Below are 21406 nucleotides of genomic sequence, written 5' to 3'. Positions count from 1 at the left end.
TGTTAGCAGACACTGCAAGAAGATCGCAACACGCGAATCTCCATGCTTGAGCAAGGAATGCCGACAGACAGAGGGCGAAAGTTTTGATGAGAAAGCGTCTTTATTCTGTCATTCAAACAGCACGATTAGCGTGCCGCCGTCTACCGAACTACAACGCCCTCCGTGGATGGATCAAGAAGTGCTAAGCTGCGGACCGCATAACTTATTTCTTCTTGGCGGCACCCTTGGCAGCCAGGTCCTTCTTGTTCACCGACTTGATGACGCCGACGGCGACCGTCTGGCGCATGTCACGCACGGCGAAGCGGCCCAGGGGCGGGTACTCCTGGAATGACTCGACGGTCATGGGCTTCGAGGGCTCGAGGATGACCATGCAGGCATCGCCCGACTTCACGAACTTGGGGGCCGTCTCGAGCACCTTACCCGAACGACGGTCCATCTTCTCCGTGATCTCTTTGAACTTGCAGGCAACGTGGGCCGTGTGGCAGTCCAGCACGGGCGAGTAGCCGTTGCCGATCTGGCCGGGGTGGTTCAGCACGATCACCTGGGCGGTGAAGTCCTGGGTGCCCTTGGCCGGGTCGTTCTTGGAGTCCGAGGCCACGTAGCCACGACGCAGCTCCTTCACCGACACGTTCTTGACGTTGAAGCCGACGTTGTCACCGGGGACAGCCTCCGGCAGGGACTCGTGGTGCATCTCCACGGACTTGACTTCCGTCGACAGACCCACGGGGCCGAACGTGGCGACCATGCCAGGCTTGATGACACCGGTCTCCACACGGCCGACCGGTACCGTGCCGATACCGCCGATCTTGTACACGTCCTGGAGGGGCAGACGCAGCGGCTTGTCAACCGGGCGCTTGGGGGGGTTCAGGTTGTCGAGAGCCTCAAGGAGGTACGGGCCCTTGTACCACGGCATGTTGCCCGACTTCTCGATCATGTTGTCGCCCTCCCAGCCGGAGATGGGCACGAACGGGATCTTGGCCGGCTTGTAGCCCACCTTCTTCAGGTACGTGGACACCTCGTTCTTGATCTCCTCGTAACGGGCCTGGCCGTACATGACGGACGAGTCGTCCATCTTGTTGATGGCGACGATCATCTGCTTCACGCCCAGGGTGAAGGCCAGCAGAGCGTGCTCGCGGGTCTGGCCCTCCTTGGAGATACCAGCCTCGAACTCGCCCACGCCGGAGGCCACCACCAGGATGGCGCAGTCGGCCTGCGAGGTGCCCGTGATCATGTTCTTGATGAAGTCACGGTGGCCAGGGGCGTCGATGACCGTGAAGAAGAACTTGGGCGACTCGAACTTCCACAGGGCAATGTCGATCGTGATACCGCGCTCACGCTCGGCCTTCAGGTTGTCCAGCACCCAGGCGTACTTGAACGAGGTCTTGCCGAGCTCGGCGGCCTCCTTCTCGAACTTCTCGATGGTACGCTTGTCGATACCGCCGCACTTGTAGATCAGGTGACCGGTGGTGGTCGACTTGCCGGCGTCGACGTGGCCGATCACGACCAGCGAGATGTGCGTCTTTTCCTTGCCCATGGTTTACTGTAGGGGGAGACACAAGAGGGGGGGGGGGATTAGCCGACTGCCGATCTTTCCGAGGCTCGAGAGCGCGCGCTTACCTTCTTCAAAGAAAATCTGAGAGTGAGCGAGGCGGCGAGGGAGGATCTTTCCCCGCGAGCCAGCTTTCAATGGCACGGAAAGCAGCACCGCATTTCAGCCAATGGGAGCAGCGACGGCGGGAGGCAACGCAGACCAACGGTTTTTTGGTTGGCGCGTTTGTATAGGCCGCTGGTGTGGTGCACACCACGAGGTGACGACGCGACCTTCACTCCCACATTCAGCGCGCTGCCCTGTGTGTCACACTTGGGTTGACTTTGACGCACGGAGGGCAGGGCTGCGTGAGCTGGGGCAACTCGAGGCAAGACCGCTTTGCTGCAGGAGTTGGCTCTGCTTCCTTTCGCTTCGATCGAAGCGGCGGGATCCAAGTTGAAGCTGGGAGGTACCTGAGTTTGCCCGGCCGACCAATCAGCGCCGGCTCGGGTGGAGCGATAAGATGATGATGCCCGCTCTCTTTCGGGCCTGGTCGAGGCCGCCGACAGCGCTGGCGCTGGTGTCCTCGAGGCCGTCTGCGCAGCTACGGCCTGGCAGCAGCGATGGAAGCCTCCTGTCATGTCGTCGTTGCCAGATTGCGTCGGCTCTGGCGGTCACCAGCGCGTCAGCCGTGTCGTGTCGAGGTCTCCAAAACGAGAAGCTGTGTAGTATTGCTGTAGTTGGTCTGCAGCCCTGATCTGTCTTGGCTTGTGGCAGCGTCCAAAGAAGCTCGAGGCAGCCTCCCACGATGAAGTACAGCGAAGATAGTCTGCATTTTGAGCGGCACGGGCTTGGCTGCGCGTCTTTGGGGGCTCTGGATCTGTCGCTGGGCTGGCGCCGAGAGGAACACCTGATCCTGCTGTCCGATCGCACCAAAGGGAACACCAGCTCGTCGGTCGGGTATCCCTGCCTCAGTCGAGGTGCTCGGCGCCTGCGTGTGCACTCGTAGCGGTGGCAGGAGGACGAATGTGGACCTTTTGGTGAAGTTCATGGTACAGCCAGCAAAGCCATGCGCCTTGCCATCCGGCCGGAGTCCACATCAACTTTTCCTCGCAAGCCCCACATAATATGTTCATATTATGAACAGCACCAGTCTCCCAGGCGTCGCAGCCTCGAAGCGGGTGTGCGTATCCGCAGCAAGGAGAAGAATATCAAGCCAAATTTCATCTCCGTCCTGAAAGAGAAGATCGTCGCGGATACGGCTGCGCATATCGCCAATACAGCTTTTTGCGGCTCCATCGACACCAGTATAGGCAGCGGCAAGGAAGAGGACAAGCTCCAGTATGTGTGTCATGAACGTCATGTACTCAATTCTCAGCCCGACAGACGACAGCCTACAGCCTCGCGAAGGAGGCATCAGACTCCGCAGACGTAGCTGAAGACAACTTCGGCGGGGTCATTTGTCGCGAACACTGTGATCTGCTCTCCCTGGATTGCTGGATGAATGAAAAACCGACCGACTTGATGTCGATGCTGACGAAATACTGGAGTACTGTAGGTCATGGGGATCTGCTTACCAATGTGTATACCGAAGGCCTATATTCCAGCGGGAGTGCCTGGCACCGACCGACCGGTTGTCCACAGTGTTTCCGGGGCGAAGCGCTCACGTTCATCCCCCGTCACCATCAGCGCCGAGTCGGTGGCATCCGCTTCCTCCGCAACATCCACTTTGACACAGCCACTTCAACCACTTCAACTACTTCAACCACTTCAACCACTTCAACTTTAGTGTGCTTCACTTCAATTACACCTAATCTGGTCGCGCGCTTCGCGACCTGGTCGGCGTGAGCTTCGCGCTGCTCTTCTCGCGTGCCTGGTCGGGGCTGGGCGCTGGCGTCCATGCGGCGGCCGCGCACATCCCTCTTTATGCCAGTTGAAGGCGCCGCCCGATGCTGGCGCTCAACAGCTACGGCCTGGCGCCGCGCACCAGCACCAGCAACAACAACAACAATGCCTCCGCCTGCGAGCGCGTGACGCTGCCCCGCCTGTGCGGCGCGGGCCTGCCCGCCGCGCGCGAGATCCGCTCGCTGGGCAAGCTGGACATCCTGGCGCGCACGCCGGGCCACCCGCTGTACCGCACCACGACGGGCTACGACTACGGCCGCTACATGGACTTCCAGGACGTGGCGCTCAGCTGCCCCAAGCACGCGAGGCCCGCCGGCTTCACCAAGGAGTTCATCGCCGGCAGCTACGCGGACAGCAGCCTGCTCTCGCTCGAGAACAGCCGCCGACGCGCCGAGAGCTGGCAGCAGAAGATGGCGCTGCGCACCTCGCGGATGCGCGTCAAGTACGCCGAGCTGCAGCACGTGCTGGAGGAGAAGAGGGAGCTGCGTCGCGTTGAGCGCGACCGGCGCCGCCGCGAGATGGAGCTGCTGCGCTCCGCCATTGTGCGGCTTCAGGCCAGACTGCGCGGGTATCTCGCGCGGCGCACGATGTCCCAAGAGAAGCTCAAGCGCGACACGGAGGCCGCGCTGTGCATCCAGCAAGCCAGCCGAGCGCGTGCACGAGTGCGCGTTGCCAAGCAAGTGTTGGAGGCCAGGCGGAGAGAGAAGCAGGAGGTGTTCGTCATCAAGATCCAGCGCGTGTGCCGCAGCTTCCTGCAGCGCAAACGCGCCAAGCGCCAGCTGATGAGGCTGCGAGAGGCCAAGCGACAGAAGGCCATCGACCTCGAGCACGAAGCCCTGCGCCAACGCTCTGGTGCAGCCAAGCAGATCCAGAGGTTGGCGCGAGGACACCTTGCAAGGAAGGACCTTCACCGCCAAGCTTCCAACGCGTCTAGCATGGCCTCGGACAAGGACGACAAGGACGCGCTGCTCTCGATCAACGGGCGCATTCGCAGTCGTGGTGCACGCCGAGTTATCGCGCAGATGCAGCAAGTACGACGCAAGCATACCAAAGCTGTCGCTCGTATTGCTGCTTTACCACCCAAATGAGCGCTGTTAGCGCTGTGCTATCTATCAAAGGTTCCTTACCTAAAGACTTATTAACCAAATTGTCTGCATTACCGCTGCTCCGCTTCCGTTTCTACTACACTCAGCTAACTTGAAGCACTTCCGACCAGCAGAGTACCGCGTTCTGCGTCTAGTCCGACGTGTCGGAGTGCGGGAAGAAGCCGAGGATGTCCTTAATGAGGATATTCCACACGACTTGCACGGCGACCTCGGCAACGATGAGCCAAATCACGATCATTTCCAGCTTCGTGTCGTGCTGATGCGCGAGTTGCTGGCTAAGCACGTCGAGTCTGCTCCGTTCATCGATACAGCAGACCCACACTATACGTTAGCCATTGTGCCAAGCTGTGCAACATGTAGAGAAGAGCATTATGGAACACGTACAGCTCGCGAAGGATATCCAGCCGCGTATTGAGGATCTGGACGCGGTTATCCACGCTCAGATACTTCATCACCTTCTTGTACAGGGGCTCGTATTCGTCGTCCTCCCAGAAGAAGTCCGGCTCGTCCAGCATGTCCGAGTTGAGATTCACATCGCTCCGCTATGCAGCGCATACAAGAATAAGCGCAAGATATTATTCACCTGGACGTCGGTGAGCAGTGAGTGCTTCTCTCACCTCGATAAATAACCGTCCGATGAGCTTGGAGATATCACTCTGCGAGTACTGAATCGAGCCCGTTGCTGCAAGATTCTGCGGCACGTGCTTCGTCTCACGAATGGTTTCCTCCACCCGTTCTTCGAACACGTCGAGCTTGGACGACTGCGCCATCGCAAAGGACACCGCCAACTTCTCCGACGCGCGGTTGCTGCTGAGCGTGATCGCGTCGTTGCAGATGAGGCTCGCTTCGCCGTACGTGTAGTCCATGTCCTCCACTTCAACTTGCTTGACCGGCCCCAGCGAAAACGCCCCCAGCGCCACCAGATGCGCCTGCTCCTCTGCTCTTGTCAGCCCCCAGAAGACCGCACAGCCCGTCCTGCAAAAAATCACAATACCAGTCAGCCTTCCTGCGCCAATCTCCTCAATCTCCAGCCATCAGCGTACGCGAAGTAGAAGGCATCCTTCTGCTGATACGGCACCGGCGCGCCCTCCCTGCAGCAACAAAACCAACCACACCAACCCCCAAAATCAGCAAAGGACTCCACTACAACCTCAGCAGCACCACCAATGCAACTGACACGAGGTCCGGGGCCGGCGCACAGCTCGAGTGGATGGCGCCCATGTACATCTTGTGCCTCCAGCCGTCCGGGTGCAGCTCGCCGCCCGGCAGCTGGCCCGTTTCCACGCGCTCGAGCCACTTGAGCAGCTTGAAGAGCTGCAGCTGGTCGCACGTGCAGTAGGCCGACACGCGCAGCTTGGGCGCGCTGGGCGGCTCCCTCAGCTGCTTCTTGATGGTGCGCATGCGCGAGCGCCGCGTGGTGTGGCTCACGGTGCCGGGCGCCGGCAGCGGCTTGGAGCGCTTGAACTTGGTGCGCGAGCCGAGCCCGTGCCAGTTGGCGCGCGGGATCTGGCGGAAGGCGTCGGGAGCTTGCTGCGAGCGGTAGCTGGTGGGCGAGAACTGCCGGTCCAGGTCGCTGAAGTCCTCGTGCTCGTCGCTGTCGGCGCTGCTGCTGCCGTCGCTGTCGGCGCCGAAGAAGCGCCGCGAGCCGTTGGACGCGCCCGCCTCCTCCTCCTTGCGGCCGTACACGGCCGAGTCCGAGTTGTAGTTCAGCGACATGCTGCCGGGCGCCAGCAGCGGCGAGCTCTCGCTCGCGCCCGCGTCGGCCAGCGACTGTGGCGGGGTGCGGCGGCCTCGGGAGCTCATGGGCGGGCGGATGGCGGGCGACTATGACGCGACTGTTTGTCTGCTTGAAGCGGTGCTGCTGATCCGTCTTCGGGTAGTACTACGACTGATACAACTGTAGTAGTTTGCCCCACATTTTGTTAGTAGTGTCTTCTATAATATTCATAATATCACTACAGTTAATGTTCCGTATTAATCTGGTTTAGCATAGTAGCTGTACTCATATGTGAGTCAGTACTAGCGAATGGTAGTGCAGTACTATTCAAGTGTGCGGTGTGGCGCACATAATCTGTCACTGAAGCGAGTAGTGACCGATCTTGAAGCGTCGCCTTGTCACATGTGGCACGCCCTTTCATGGCCACTCGATCTAACTGCTCCCCTCGCGCTTCTGGCTTCCGGTGCACAACTCAGGTCCATGACGGGCAAGAAGAAGAGCAGGGGCCGGGGCTCCGCTGCCGCGCGGTACGCGCGCGCCAACGCGCTGGTGGGGTCCGTGCTGAACAAGTTCCACAACGGGTCGGAGCGCGCGGTGGACCCGTTCGTGATCCGCACGCTGAAAGAGCACGAGCCGCGGCTGCTGGGCATCCAGTGCTTCGTGGAGCAGGTGGGCAATGATAAATTAATACAATAAGCTTATCCCCCGCGCGGGTTGAAGACTGAAGACTGAAGACTGAAGCGGGCGTTGCGTTGCGTTGCGCTGCAGGGGCCAGCGGAGAACAGTCGGCGCGCCAAGGACGAGTCGCACGTGGCTAACCACACGACGCACGCGTCGGGCATCTTCGGGCTCTTCACACTGTGCGGAGGGCTGCTCGGCCCAGGGGCGATCATGTCAGTGGGGGTCCTTTAAATCGAGGGTGGCTGGGTGGCTGGAGGCTCATTCAGTTGGGGTTTTATGCCGTGGGCAGGCGCGAGTGGGACGCGTGCAGCGGGACGGAAGGCGACACGGACGACCGAGAGGCGGCCATGGCCGAGTACGTGGCGACGGTGGACAAGATGCTGCCTGGATGGGACGAGAGCACGCCGGACCACCCCGTTGCCAGCGCGGACAGGTTCTGGGAGGACGACGCGACGGCGAGCAACTGCCCGCTGTGCTTCGCCCCCTTCTCCGTGCGCGAGCGTCGCCACCATTGCCGGCTGTGCTTCTCCATCTTTTGTGCAGGCTGCTGCGGACAGATCCTGGAGATCGCCTTGTGCCCTGGGGCGCCGCTGCGCGCGCAGCGCGTGTGCACGCCGTGCTACCAGGCGGAGTATCGCGCCCAGCAGCTTCGAGAGGCGAGAAAGATCAGCCGCGAGAACCAGGAGCTGGAGCACAGGATCCACGCGGTGCTAGCTACAGCAAAGCAGACGCTGGCGGCCAAGAAGCAGGAGGAGCAGAAGCTGCGTGCACTGGCAATTGATGCCGGCTGTGACGTACATGCTCTCGATGAAGCTATCCAGAAGCAACATGGAGGATCCCCCATAGGCTCCGCGTCGATGGAGCTGCCGGCCCCGCCAGCAGCGCACCGTTTTGCACCCGCCCAAACCTCAGTGGAAGCCTCAAATCAGCTTGCCCTGGCACATCGGCAACTAACGATGAGCTTCAAGATGGCGCAATGCCGAGCACACCGCGTGCTTGACAAGATGGACGCAACAATTGCAGCGTTGCGAGAAGCTGTGAACACTCAGAGATCAGCGAACAACAAGTCGTCATATGATCATGAAGACAATGGATGGAGCGTGATGATTCGGTATACCGATAGTTTCCTCACGCAAACCGACCGAGAGGCGCTGCAAGCTGTTTCGGACGAGCTTTGCAGTCGATTACGATCTCGAAGTAGCAGCTCCGTTGACAACACAGTTTCATCGGACCCAAGTATCGCCATGCTGTGGCAGGCCGAGTGCCTGAAGGATAATCGGACACGGGCGTTCGTCACAGATTTGGCTGAAGCCGTGCGTGCCAGGCTAGATGCATCTTCGGGGTCAGACACCGAAGACTCTGATGCGAATGAACTCCCCGTGGCCACGTCACGTCCGTTGTGGGAACAGCCTGTGCAGTCTGCAGCTAATACTATCTCGCCAACAAACTCCGCACCGACCTCTATGGAGCTTGAGAAGGTGTACGAGCTCATTTGTACACAGTGCGAAACGGGACCACCGTCGGAATGGGATGAACCAATCCGCCTGGATGTCACCCGGACATTCGGGATATCAGCGCGGCGGCAACACCGCAAGAGCGTGGACGCAACGTCGCGCTCTGTATGCACCTCGAATGGAGTTCCTATCCCCCTAGAAAAAAGACAAGCAGCGCTGCAGAATGTGCTTCGTGCTTGTGCTAGCGTGGATACCGAAGTGGGGTACTGTCAGGGTATGGATCACGTAGCGGCGTTGCTGCTCGCTGTAAGTGACTGGAATGAAGCGCGTGCATTCTGGCTGCTCGTTAGCCTACTGGCATCTCCACGCTTCGAGCTTGAACGACTGTATGGGCCAGGATTACCCCATCTTACGCTTCGCTGCTCTCAGGTAAGATTGAGCGCTTTTTCGTCAAGCTACATTAACCTTACAGCTGATCTTTCATGTTATGTTAGCTGGACAGCCTTCTACGAATGCATTTGCCCTTGTTGTTCGAGCATTTTCAAGCGATCGATTTCCCGATTAGCATTGTTGCAACAGGGTACGCCGTAACTATGATGACGAAGACCCCTGCTACCCTTTCTAACACTGATGCACCAGGTGGTTTATGACTCTTTTCTCCAACATGGAGGCACTTTCCTACGACGTAGTGGTACAGGTTTTTGAGGGATTTATCTTCAATGGATGGAAACATCTCCTACGAACCGCACTCGTGATCTTGGAGGAGCTCCAGAGACCCATTCTTGCTAGCTCCTTTGATGAGATCCCTCGATTATTTTACGACATTCAGGAGTATGCGGTGAGTCTGCGTACAAAAACGATATGCTGTGAACCTCATTACACAAAGTTAATGCTTGGAATTGGGTTTTGTAGCCTCGGCTCATGGATGCGAGATATGTCCTTACACAATCTGCAAAGTACGAGATCTCCGATCAAATGCTGAAGTGCTTGGAAAATGAGTTTGAGCAGGAGACACCGACAGCAGAAGCATCCACGACGAAGACTCGAGCTCGTAACGATCCCCACACGACCAACAAACTCGAAGGCCAACTGAATACCAATCAGCGCTCCCAGAAAAGGAGAGCATCGCTACCACCATCATATCTGCGACCCGAAACTCGACAGGAACAGCCGTTTGTGCCAGCACCCAAGCGAGATCTCACTTCAAAAGGCCCCCCCTCAACAAGGCAGGCGTCTCCGTCACAAATGCAGTCTGCAACCGTTGTGTGATGCAAGCAGGTAACTCGTTCCCAGTATTCTAGTGCGTCATGATGAATAAAATCATAGCCTGTATCGCATAGATGACATGCTGTTGCTCTTTAATTACAGCTTCCGCAGGTTCAAAAAGCCCTGTGCCTTCTCATCAAGGTCATACGAGATAGCAACAAGTGCTCTTGCAGGTAGCGCCAGAAACACATCAATCGCCAGACCCGCTACATTACCAGCACTATGATGCAGACGTCGAATAGCTGGATGTCCGCATGGAGGAGAACAGCTCAACTCTCTTGTATCGGTCGACGAGTGCAATACAGCAACCGGCTCACCGTTTACTAGCACTTGAATGGCTGGAGAGTAGTTGGTGAAAAAGGCTGCTTGCAGATGATAAAGCCCTGGCAGCAGCAACCTCACCTCGTCAGACCCAAACTGCCACAAGAAGATATCGGCATTCGTGTTGACCACTTGAGAGCTCCATCGAATCGTTTGCTTTGTGCTAGGAGGACCATCCTTCCAGATCTATAGAGAAGAAAAAGCCTGGTCAGCTTACGTTTGTCGTATAGGTATTTAGCAGCACTTACATAGCGAGCTTGGTAAATTTCGCTGCGTAGCTGCCGCGTTATGGCTTGCACCTGTCGATCGATGATGTCGACTTGACATTTTGCTGCAAATTCACCAGCCGCTGCACTGTCCACTTGCTTCATGGCGTTCTGTAAACCGTTCAGTGTCGACTGAGAGGCTAGCAGTTCCTTCACATCTGCAATAGTCATTTTCTCGTTCATGACTCGCTGCAGTGCGCTTAGCTCGTACTGAATGGACTCAGCAACAGACAACAAATTGTGCTTCATAATGCAGAAAGCCGTTAGGACAAAATAACATTACAACCAAGACGTTTTCCATCTTACCATGTTGTGCTTAACCTGCACAAGCTCCAGCGCGTCGGCCTTGGCCTCGTTGAGTTGGCGCAACTGATCAACGTCGCCGATCATAGTTTCTTGCGCTCGCTGGATGCTGTCCATTAGAGCATTGGTGACTTCATCAACTCGAGCGCTATCTGCCTTCTCTGCGAGTTGCTTCCACGCGTCCACTACCATTTCAAGCATCCCAAGGAGGTTAATAATTATTCACCCGTTTCCCATTTTACAGCGCTCAACCCAGACGTACTCGCATCCATCTTCCGACTAAGAAGCTTTGTGACCTCACTCTTGCAGAACTTCTTGCTGATGGACGCCAACAGCTCTTGCCTCCAGCCAGCAAGCTTCTTCTCCATTCTAATCTCCATTTCTCGAATATCTTGGGAAATGCACGCTAGATCTTCACGAATCGGATCCTAACAGAGCACACATCGACACTCAATTACCTCACTTGCGTAAGAGCCATAAATCGCACCACTCACCTCGTTTCCTTCCCGTGATTCTGGCGATGTCGGAGCTACCTTCTTGACATCAGGGACGTTGACAGCTTCTCTCCTCGATTCAACCTCTATTAGCTTGTGCTCCAAAGCCACCACTTTCAGGGTCATCTCTTGCCGCATTTTCGCCAACCTATCTGCATCCTGAATGCGTGTCGACTTGAACTGCAATTCCAGGCTTTTCAGGCGATCTTTTGTGCTAGCTGTCAGCTGATCCATTCCCTCTTCCACCTTGCAGCGTAATTGCTCCAAGCTTTGCTCAACTTGTAAGCACTTCTGCAGGAACCTGTCAGTCATGGAGTCATTTGTAAATCGCACCTGTACGTACACACCTTGGCGACTGCCTCCTCCTGATGCAGCGCTTTACTTTTTGACTCCTCTTTGACGTTTTGCATCACTGCTTGCTGCTGTTCCAAGCTCACAGAGACCTGTCAAGACCACAACAACGATCAAAAACTGACTTCGGGGTCAAGGATGTATGCGAGGAGAGACCACCAACCTCTTTTCGAAACCTCGCCACTCGGCGCTTCATATCTAAACGGACGCGCTCTTCCAACGCAGTAATAAGATCCGAATTCACAGCCGTCACCTGAACACGCTCCAGGCCATCGATGCGATGCTGAAGCTGTTGGATCACCTGCGCCTGATCCTTCAACACACGCGCAACCAGCCCAAAACACTCGGGCAACACTGTTTGAACGTTCCGCCACTTGCGCTCGCTCTGCAAACTCGTTGTCAGAGACTCAAGACTCTCATTCACTGCAATATCCTCTGGCATGGCCGAGATCACTGAAGTCCCTGGCTGAAGTTTCGCTAGTGACGCTTCATGGCAACTTTTTCGCTTTTTTCATAGCTAATCTTACATGAGACCTCACGAGTACGGATTCTCACACGATTCAAGAAGGAACAGAACTTCGACTTGGTGGTTTGGCGAATGAAGGAAGCAACACGACCTTTGTGCTGTCGCGCTCTTATCGCTGCGGAACGCTTTACAACCCTTTAATCATGACTGACTGTGTTGATGCTGTTGTTCCTGGTTATGGAATTTGTCGGTTAAAGCTAAACGCCCGTGATCGTGCAAAGCGATTCGTCCGGGACAGTTCACCTGCAGCAAAATGTCAACCCGAGTGCTCACGCCGTCTTCGTGAGTTAAGTATGATGTTCTCTAGCATCGTAAACGAGTCTTTGGTGGTGGAGTTGCTAAAGATGATCGCTGACAACTCAGTTTAAACTATTACGGAAACTCCGAAACCAGCATAGACCTTAGCGACGTGGCTGCAGCTTGTCCAGACCTTGAAGATCTTCAGCTCACATGGTTTAATGATGTTGACTTGTCGATAATATGGAGGAAATTACTGTTCCAGCCTACGCCCAGTCAGGAGCTGCACAACCGGGGTATCAAGGAACTGGCAATTGGTGGCTCCCAATCCGTGCTCGGTCTATCTGCGTGTCTGAAAGACCGTAGCTACCGCGTGTCTCGAGACCTGTTGAAGCTGGAGGTGGCAACTCGTGAGGAAGGCAAATCTTCAGCGTATATCAACGCTCTGAAAGCGCACGACAAGGATCCCCTCCCACTTGTAAAGGAAAAGTTCCCGCTCCACTCGAAGTCAGCAATGATCAGTGTTGTGATGAGTAGCGATGGAGCAAACCGCAACGTATGCCAGAAGAATGCGGTCCATCTTCTCGACTCCGTCCTTCTGGGATTCATTTTCAAGTTTGCAGCGACGCCCGAGCAACGGCCAGTCGAAGTGGGAAGCATGTGGTAATTCTCTTGGTTTTAATGCAGTTGTACTTTTGCATATAGAATCAGGGGAATCCGGGCCCCGTACTGGTTCGGGGTAGTTGTTTTTGAACACTTCGGCAGTGACGAACAAATACTCCTGGATCAGACGAAAAATCTTCGTGGTACCGTGGAGCATTTTATCAGACGTCGTAGACACGCTTCGGCAAAGCCCATACATCAGCCAACCCAAACGCGTCAGATTCATGGCCTGAGCTTGACACCAGCGGGTACCCTCAGCGTTTCCATTGGGGGAGATTCAGCCGATGCCGAGCAGATCCCAGCAACTTTAGAGTTGGACATCCATTTGAGCTTCAACTCTAACTCCTTGTACAATACGTTGCATCTCGCACGGCCGACTCACAGCTCTCCCCGGACAGTTTGCACAAGAAGCAACCGCTGATCAACGAACACTAAACATAATTCCCGATATCTCCGTCACCGGTTTGTCCTTGGCTTTCATATCGTCCAATTCCAAGGTCAAACACGCAAAGCCTGTCAGTGCAAGAGCCCTCGTTATTTTCGGCACACTCTCATGGTCAACCATCGCCTTATATGTTTTAGCGCCTCTGACAAACGCCCGAGACTCTGCACCTCTCACGGTTCAATGGCCCGAGCTCGGCGCAGAAATGGACAACTCGCGGGATTTCCATCTCGAGCAGTTTCCCCAGCTTACACGAAAATCGACTAGCGTCAACACCTTTTCAGTTTTTTTTTTCACAAGACAAGTCTTGCTCCCCCAATCATTGACATCGCCTCGTGCCCCAGCGCCCAGTCAACTTCGAGACGCAGTACTTGCCAAATTTCCACTCTTTTGGGTTCATAACCTTTACCTTTCCATGGCCTGGCTAAAGTCAGGAGAGCAGACCCACGGGCCTTCCGGACAGCCGAACAACTGTCCCCATGTCACGGAAGCCTGCGTTGCAGCGGGGTTTCGAGAGGACAAAGACCCGGCAGGTAGCAGTTCCACACGGTGAGGATCGCGTGTACAAAAGTCCGACGACGTCCTCGTCCGCCACGAACTCGGCCATGAACTTGGCGATTTTGAGGCTGTTGACGGCCGCCAGCACTGTGAACAGCTCCAGAGCCCCGCGGACGCGCGCCAGGTGGCGTCGTTGATGCCTTCGAGACCTGGCGTCCTCTGGGACGATGACGTTGAAGAGGGCCCCCAGATTGATCGCGTCGTCGTTGACGGTCTCCGCTGGGAGTGGGTGCAAGCGCGCACTCGAGGGTAGTGTGCGCCGTGGTTTGGTGATGAAAATGTCGCCCCTCTCAGCTTGAAGCACTCTACTGTAGTCTTGACCAACCACATTCGTTGTGTCCCCTTGTGATAAAATTTATGACAGCACAGCACATTAAATGTGCTCTTCGTTGTGGCACCCTCGTGAAAAATATCCCCACAAGGGACCCAGGAGTAATCGTCGAAAACCATGGCAAATGGTAATCCACGCAGCTGTTCACTTGATTACATGTATGTTTTGACGAGTATTGATCCGTAAACGAACTTCTATTTACCTATGTTGCTGGGCCAGCGCAGAAGTACCCTGATCGATAGTTTGCTCCTCGAGACCGGCCAATGACACTTACGCTCTCCGCGAAAGTATGCTTCGCCTTTGCTTGCGCGAGATTTATTTCATTGTGGTAACTACCATTTTTGGCGTTGGGAATCGCCAATGGCGATACTGCTGGCTCCACCTGTAGCCATACTGTACACGGACACTCTAACTGGCAAAATGAAGACAGGTGTTGTCGCCTACGCGGCCTAGGAAGGTGTTGTCTTCTCGTCTCGATAGGGTCAGCACCCGCGGCTGGAACGACACCCACTCGCCAGGCTGCTAGTGTTGCGATTTTCTCGATAGGGTCAGCGCATCTACCTCTGGGTGGAACGACACCCATGCTAAGCTGGGGCAATTTAAAAGCTCCTGGAAATGTGATAAATACATTCAAAAGTACGTTTGCTTTACTTTTGTCAGCAACTTTTTGTGGTAATTGTTGGCAACAATTGAATACATTGTCGTGATCACCAGATTTTGAAATTTTAAAGTTTGAGGAACTTTATTCAGCTGGCGCTCATTTAAATCTCTGCATACAGCTGATTTTGCGTTAAAGGCCGTGGTTTTTGTGTCTCGGCTTATGGCTTTGAAAACAAGAGTCAGACCTATACAATGTTCAAGTATAGTGGGCAATGTGTGATATAAATGCTTATGTGTACACGAAATTTCCCGAAGGAAAAATATAGCTCTGTGATTGGCTAAATGAAGCTGTATGCAGACAGAAGGAATGCGGTGATCACATTTTCAGGGTAGCCTCATTCTGAGTTTTACAATCTGGGCAAGGCCTGATCTCTGTCTGTACACGTTCACATAACCCAGAAATTGTAGAGATCTCGGTGCGAGTCTCACCGCAGCGTGGTAAGTGTGTGAAGCAACAGTGTACTTAGTACAGTGCAAGCGCTACCGTATCGTCACGTGAGAGCCGGCCAGAGCCCATCGATGTAGGCAGCCGACGTGACTGCATCTATGCAGTCACGTCGGCTGCCATCTAGTAATCCACTGTATGAATAGAGTGGATCACACCAATGGTGTGACACCATACGCCAGCAATGCCACACGGCCTAACCCTGCAAAAGCTTGGCAGGTTTGCCGCCACAGGTTGAGGATTCGCGAGGTTGTGAATGGTTGAAGATTAGCTTCGCGATGGGGTTCACCCCGTTCTAACAGAAAAAAAGCTGCAAACGAACCGTTCGGGAACTCGTGTATAGTTTGCTTACTGTGGCAAACATGCGAAGCTCACTTTTGAGTTTGCAGTCGACGTCCACCATGGAATCTATCAGCTTGTTCGCTGGCTCCAGAGTCAACCAGTCGACTCGATACCGGTTCACCGAACCTGCCGACGAGGACGATGAACTGTGCGCCGGTAACGACGCATCGGAGACCAAAGGTGTTCGGCGAAGGCGACAGCCGAGGGAGATGCTGACGTTGGCAGAGCTCGGTGCTCTGCCCTGGTTCGGCTGGATGTTCGTCTACGCCTTCGTGCTGTTCTGCTTCTCCGTCGCTCGGTGCCTCACCCTCCAAGACCTGGTCGGCATGTACGGCAGCCCCCAGGACTATACGCCGGGCTTCAAGATTGCAGCGTTGACGCTCGGGTTCTTGGAAGACTTCGTCTGCGCGACCTACTTCACAGGCACTCTATGGCTGTTTGATACCTTGAAACTCGAGGCTCTCAATCGATTCGGACCGAGCGAATTCGTCAAGCGCGTCGTCGGTGATTTCACCACGTACGTAGTCTCGTGGCTGCTGTTCTTCGTCATGATGGCGCCGTTCGTAGCCGACATGCTCCTCGTGGTTAATCGAGACATGCGGTTCTCGTTCGAGCTGTTGGCCACTCTAATACGCGAGAGAGAATACCTCAGCGCGGCTCCGATCTCCAGCGAGGAAATCTACAGAGGATACCAGTTCGGGGCGATGCTGGTGATGGTTTCAACTCTCTTCGCGTTTGTTCGATTGTGGGCTACTTGGGCTGATCTAGCTCAGTGGAACCCAACGCACTTAGTGGCTGAAGTGTCTTCTGGGAAGTCTGTCAAAGGTGCCAAATACGTGGGCCTCGCTCTCGAAGAAGGCGCAGATAGCGCGGAGTCCACGAGTTCGAGTGAGAAGGACACACTCAACAAGTTCTCTTTTGCGAGCTTTGAGCGAAAACATGTTCTTGCGATCGCTGTCGTTCTCACGTGTACCATGATCATGCCCATCGCTGTTGTGACGATAGGCTCCATGTGCTCGCCGTTAGTCGTCTACTGTGGATTGAACGCCACGCTGAACGAGCTATTTGCCCACTCCTTGCAGCCCACAGCGCCAGATGGCACGTTTGTGAATGAGTTCGGCGACAGGCCTTGGGTGGAGATGTACATCCATCGAACCGAGAGGCACAAACTTTTCGGTGCCGATTCGCTTTACCGACGCACCACGGGCTTTCGTGGAGAGCTTGCTTTCGACGTGGAAGTCTCGAAGGAAAACCCACCGAACGTGCTGGTCCTCGGCGTCGAGTCCTTCCGCTACCAAGACTCGCGCTACCTCGTCGGAGAGGAAGACCCGTCCAATCTTTTCAAGGGAACCAACACTACTATCACGCCAAGCTTCGACAGGTGGGCCAAGCGCGGGGTAGCTCTTCGCAACATTTGGTCCAGTACACCAACGAGCCGATCGTTAGAGAGTCTGATCTTTGCCCAGGTTCCTTATCAAAGCAACGTGGACACAGCCATTACCGGCGGAAGGAATGGCACGGAGCTTTCTGGCTTGCCTCAGTTGTTTTTGGCGAAGGGCTACGAAACATTTTTCACGACCGGATCCAAGATCACACTCGATAATTGGGACATATTCCTCCCCACGCATGGCTACGAGAACGTGTGGAATAACCACAATATAGCGAAATTCGCAGAAGCCGACTACAACATTTCCCGCGACGACTGGTACGGAGACGCACATCGAGGATTCAACTGGGGTGTTCACGACGACCTGAGCTTTCAGATTCTGGGTGACTTGCTCATGAACAAGACTAAGGAGCAAAGCGAAAGCGTAGCCAGTGGAAAACCAAAGAAACCAGTGTTCGTCACGCACTACACCATTTCGAGTCATGAACCTTACAAGCGACGCCCAACATGGTACGCGAATGCCACCAAGCCGGATTTCTCGGCATTTTACGAAGGCCAGAAGTACGCAGAAAACATCAAAAACTACCTCGAGATGCGGCACTTTACGGACATGGAGCTTGGAAAATTCATGGATCGCATGGAGAAGGAAGGAGTTCTTAACGACACCATTGTTGTCATCATGGGCGACCACGGTCAAGCGCCGGAAGCTGAGATGAAAAATACCCACGAGGAGTCAGTGACGCGAGTCCCAGCCGCCATCATCGCAGAGGGACGACTAGGTGCTTCCGTGGGACTCGTGCTCGAAGATGCAGCGGAGCAGTATGACATTCTCAACACACTGGCGGACATCACAGGCTTACCAGAGGAAGGGTTCATCCAAACTGGCGTCGGGCGCTCGCTCAAACGCAAGGTCCCCTTCGGCGAGCGCGTGGTTTTCAGCAACGATCCACTGCGCAAAATGTCGGTCGTGCGTGGCCACCAGCGTTTGCGCTACGACGATGTTATCGACTCCGTCATGCTTCACGACACTGAAGCAGACCACAGCATGACCACAGATTTATTTCCGTTGATATCACCGGAAGAGCGAGCTGAGTGGATATCATGGCGCGATAGAGGACGAAGAATCACTGCCTATTACAAACAGCGGTGGGACGAAAACTGCCTGCTAGCTGTCAACTGCACTACCGTTGATAACGCATGATAATGCTTGGTTAGCGGTAATGGAGAAATACTACAATTCAATGCACGGACCTAGGCGCTTGACCTCTTGCTACAAAGCTCATATACAATCTACCCCCGCCGTTCAGGACTAATCAACTGGATGTCAGGAAACCCGTCGGTCGCAGCAGATTTGCCCACGATGACGGTCAATCGCTCTAAGGAGGGCGAGTCTGCTACCACCGAGCAGATTGCAGGAGGCATCATTTCCGAAGTCCACTCACACAGCACCTTCAGCTTGAACTTCGAGCCTCCTACAATTTCAGGTATGACACTACGGATTGTTTCGCTTGGCTTGCTCAGTGAATGTCTGCATATCGCCGTACTAAACAGAACTCCAGTATTCAGCATAGCCGACGCTGAAGCCGCCTTCTGATCGCGTTATAGTCCTTGCCATTGAGGCTTAGAGTGAAACAACTCAGATTGTTTGTCCCGTCGAAGCTGTCATCTGTGGCACACCCGGTGACATCTCGCTCGGGCGTCTCATCACTAGTCTGGGTCTTGTATCTCTTGGCAGCACCTTCTACATCTGAAGCACAGTATCGCCACCGTGAACGCTGCACAGCTGAACAACTGGCGGAACTTCCATGTCGAACATTTTTCCGAGCTGGCAAGAGAGACCAAACAGTGTCGGTGCGACTCTGTCGTCCCTTACGCCCTGCTGGCTTCCTATCATGGGAGAAGCCTGGCCCACTTGATGATAGCACAATTGCCGCTCCAGTCTCGAGTCTCGTTACGAGTCATTTTCTGCAATTTTCTGCAACTTGAGCATGGCAGATCGGAATTCCTGCGAGTACATCTACGGATCGTGGTTAGATTTTAAATAGGTCTACTGCGGGTCTGGTAAGGTTACTGGTCAGTTCGACCAGCACCAGACCCACGAATATGCTGCAATCCCCGCCCCTGACCCAGACCACAGTGCCTACAGTCCGGTACTACTATATATTATAAAATAACTAATTCATACTGGTATATATTGTATTATTATTGTATAATATATAGTAGTATGAATTAGTCTGAAATGAAGGCACTGTAGTACTAAATATGAACATCCTGAATTCTGTAACATATTACTATACTATTATTGTAGTATTACTTATTTCTTTATTTCCCAAATTGGTACCCGTTTCTTTCTTTCTTTCCGATTATTGAGTCTGTTCAGTTTTTGATTTTAGGGCACTTAGATAGCTCACAGACCATAGTTATGGCGACTACGAAGTGTGTTGCGCTATGTATAACCAGCAGCAGTTTAACTACTGCACTAATATGCCCAATGGAGAATAGCTGCATTAATAAAACTACTACTGGTCGAATACTGGGTTGGATTATTACCGTGTGTTTGGGCCGCATCCCAGACCGTTTGGGCTGCATCTCAGCATTTTGGTTAGTGTCGACTAACCAAACATAATATGGTTTAATTTACATATTCGCAATTCGTAAAGATTTTTGATAGACTTGCATAAATGGGAAGATTGAATGGTGGCTTTATTGTTGTGGTTACCGTCGAGGCGCATAAAAAACAAAGCAAAAGAGATGGAAAAGGAAAGGGCTGGTAAAAGAAGAAAAAAAATGGAAGGAAAGAGGAGAAAGCGAGAAGAGCAAAGAGAAGTCGCCCGGACGTCACAAGTAGTGTCTACACCACGAACCCTTCGAGCACGGCGTACGTTCCGTGAGGAGGCGTGTAACGGGGTTACACGCACAAGTGGCTTGCAGCCACTTGTGAATTTAACAGATAGGTTATCTGTTAAAAGTTTTGGATACTTCCTCACCTTGGTGTAAGACACACCAATGGATACATTGAAGTGGACCACCACAATGAGTGGTCCACACATACCCAAAGATCCTATTGGTAGAAAGCAGCATCTTTCTACTAATCAGAGTCATGCATATTAGCGGGGCTCTGACAGCCAGCCGCTGTCAACCCTTTCATAGATGATACACAGTTTTTAGCAGATTTTAGAGGAAGATCAATTTACAAACAATACAGTTCTCATTTTACCTAATCTAAGTCACTTGGAATCCTATCTTACTTAACTTATATTTGTGTATTCAAATATAATTAACCTAAGTAATTACTAAGTACTTACGCTTCCTCATACACGTTGCGCAACGTGTAAGCTAAAGTAGTGAGTCAAGTTAGACCCACTACACCTGGTAGCACTTTGTAGTCCGTCCAACGACCGACTGCTTGACGTTCGTAAGCGGTGTACGAACGCGGAGCCGAGAAGCACATGAGCACGGAGGTGCCCATGGAAAGCTCCAACACGCCTGCAACGCATGTTGCACGCGCTGACTGCCCCCACCTGTCTGACCCAGAGTGGGAAGCCCTCCAACGACTGTCAACAGTCATTGGAGAAGCGGCGATAGCTACGATGCTGCGTACGCTATCGCCGACGGAGCAACATGGTGTTGCTCTGGGGTTCATCATGAAGGAGCAGCGTGATGCTGCTTCCTCAGTGACGGCGTCGCCAGGGACGACACCGCGTGCTCAACCATTAAAGTTGAGCGTAAGCAATTACGTGGGAAGAGAGGGCGAGCCTCTCCTCCGATGGCTTGTCGAACTCGACACAGCCATAGCGGCTCGACGCATCGTCGACCCGCTGTCGAAGGTCGCGTTCGCCATGTCCTGCCTTGGCGGACGCGCAAGGAGTTGGGCGTATGGACGCCGACTCTCCGATCCTACGTGCTTCAGCACGTACGAAGTGTTCAAAGAGGAGCTCAAACAAGCGTTTGAGCCCCCGCAAAACGAGTTCCGGTCGAGGGCGGAATTCCTCGACCTGCAGCAGGGTAAGCATGACGTCCATGCTTACGCGCAGCGTGCACGGTACTTGGTCTCGAACATCTTGACCAACCCGATAGACGAGGCGGCTAAAGTCGTCACGTTCATGAAAGGACTTCGAGATGGGCCCGTGAAGACCTATCTCTTCCGAGAGTACCCGAGTACTCTCGAAGCTGCAATCACCCTTGCCATGCAAGAAGAGTTTAGCCTGCGGCAGGCTAAACTCCATGTAAACGTACCGAGGCCGCAACCGCGCCCGGTAGCGAGGACGGGAGGTCCAGAACCAATGGACCTCTCGAACGCAACAACTGCTGGTTACCAGCAGCACGGAAATAATGTGCGATGCTTCCGTTGCGGAAGGACCGGTCACTTTGCACGGGAGTGCACAACTCCCATGCCCCCTGGAGGTGGCCGTCGTGGCGATGC

General features: G+C 54.3%; 6 protein-coding genes across 7 annotated transcripts; 3 read left to right on the top strand and 3 right to left on the bottom strand.

The window, feature by feature from the left end:
* Window positions 1-202: 202 nt before the first annotated feature.
* On the bottom strand, window positions 203-1534 carry IUM83_07457 (elongation factor 1-alpha; the record flags this gene model as incomplete). Its single annotated transcript, XM_067931756.1, has 1 exon — window positions 203-1534. One exon carries the CDS (start codon window positions 1532-1534, stop codon window positions 203-205), a length of 1332 nt encoding a protein of 443 aa, XP_067799133.1.
* A 1943-nt stretch (window positions 1535-3477) lies between these two features.
* IUM83_07456 (Myosin-like IQ motif-containing domain) lies at window positions 3478-4521 on the top strand (the record flags this gene model as incomplete). Its single annotated transcript, XM_067931755.1, has 1 exon — window positions 3478-4521. The coding sequence occupies one exon, from the start codon at window positions 3478-3480 to the stop codon at window positions 4519-4521; it is 1044 nt and encodes a 347-aa protein (XP_067799132.1).
* Window positions 4522-4669: 148 nt separating this feature from the next.
* On the bottom strand, window positions 4670-6342 carry IUM83_07455 (uncharacterized protein; the record flags this gene model as incomplete). Its single annotated transcript, XM_067931754.1, has 5 exons — window positions 4670-4829; window positions 4894-5081; window positions 5157-5514; window positions 5583-5630; window positions 5717-6342. The coding sequence occupies 5 exons, from the start codon at window positions 6340-6342 to the stop codon at window positions 4670-4672; spliced, it is 1380 nt and encodes a 459-aa protein (XP_067799131.1).
* Window positions 6343-6736: 394 nt separating this feature from the next.
* Window positions 6737-9660, top strand: IUM83_07454 (GTPase-activating protein GYP5; the record flags this gene model as incomplete). The annotated part of the gene is made up of 7 exons (XM_067931753.1): window positions 6737-6925; window positions 7025-7149; window positions 7227-7428; window positions 7495-8820; window positions 8886-8971; window positions 9031-9229; window positions 9304-9660. The coding sequence occupies 7 exons, from the start codon at window positions 6737-6739 to the stop codon at window positions 9658-9660; spliced, it is 2484 nt and encodes an 827-aa protein (XP_067799130.1).
* A 320-nt stretch (window positions 9661-9980) lies between these two features.
* Window positions 9981-11834, bottom strand: IUM83_07453 (Pectate lyase; the record flags this gene model as incomplete). The annotated part of the gene is made up of 7 exons (XM_067931752.1): window positions 9981-10040; window positions 10278-10487; window positions 10551-10732; window positions 10810-10975; window positions 11042-11332; window positions 11389-11484; window positions 11556-11834. The coding sequence occupies 7 exons, from the start codon at window positions 11832-11834 to the stop codon at window positions 9981-9983; spliced, it is 1284 nt and encodes a 427-aa protein (XP_067799136.1).
* A 3821-nt stretch (window positions 11835-15655) lies between these two features.
* IUM83_07452 (sulfatase-like protein) lies at window positions 15656-18184 on the top strand (the record flags this gene model as incomplete). Of its 2 annotated transcripts, XM_067931751.1 has the most annotated exons (2): window positions 15656-17950; window positions 18021-18032. In XM_067931751.1, 2 exons carry the CDS (start codon window positions 15656-15658, stop codon window positions 18030-18032), a joined length of 2307 nt encoding a protein of 768 aa, XP_067799134.1. The 2 variants fall into 2 exon arrangements, with proteins under 2 accessions (XP_067799134.1, XP_067799135.1); XM_067931750.1 differs by having other exon boundaries at window positions 15656-18184.
* Window positions 18185-21406: the final 3222 nt, after the last annotated feature.

The sequence above is a fragment of the Phytophthora cinnamomi genome (genome assembly GCF_018691715.1).
Source record: "Phytophthora cinnamomi strain GKB4 chromosome Unknown Contig6, whole genome shotgun sequence".
NCBI classification, from domain to species: domain Eukaryota; phylum Oomycota; class Peronosporomycetes; order Peronosporales; family Peronosporaceae; genus Phytophthora; species Phytophthora cinnamomi.
Note: the sequence above shows the minus strand (reverse complement) of the source record. Positions and strands in the feature narration are given on the sequence as shown.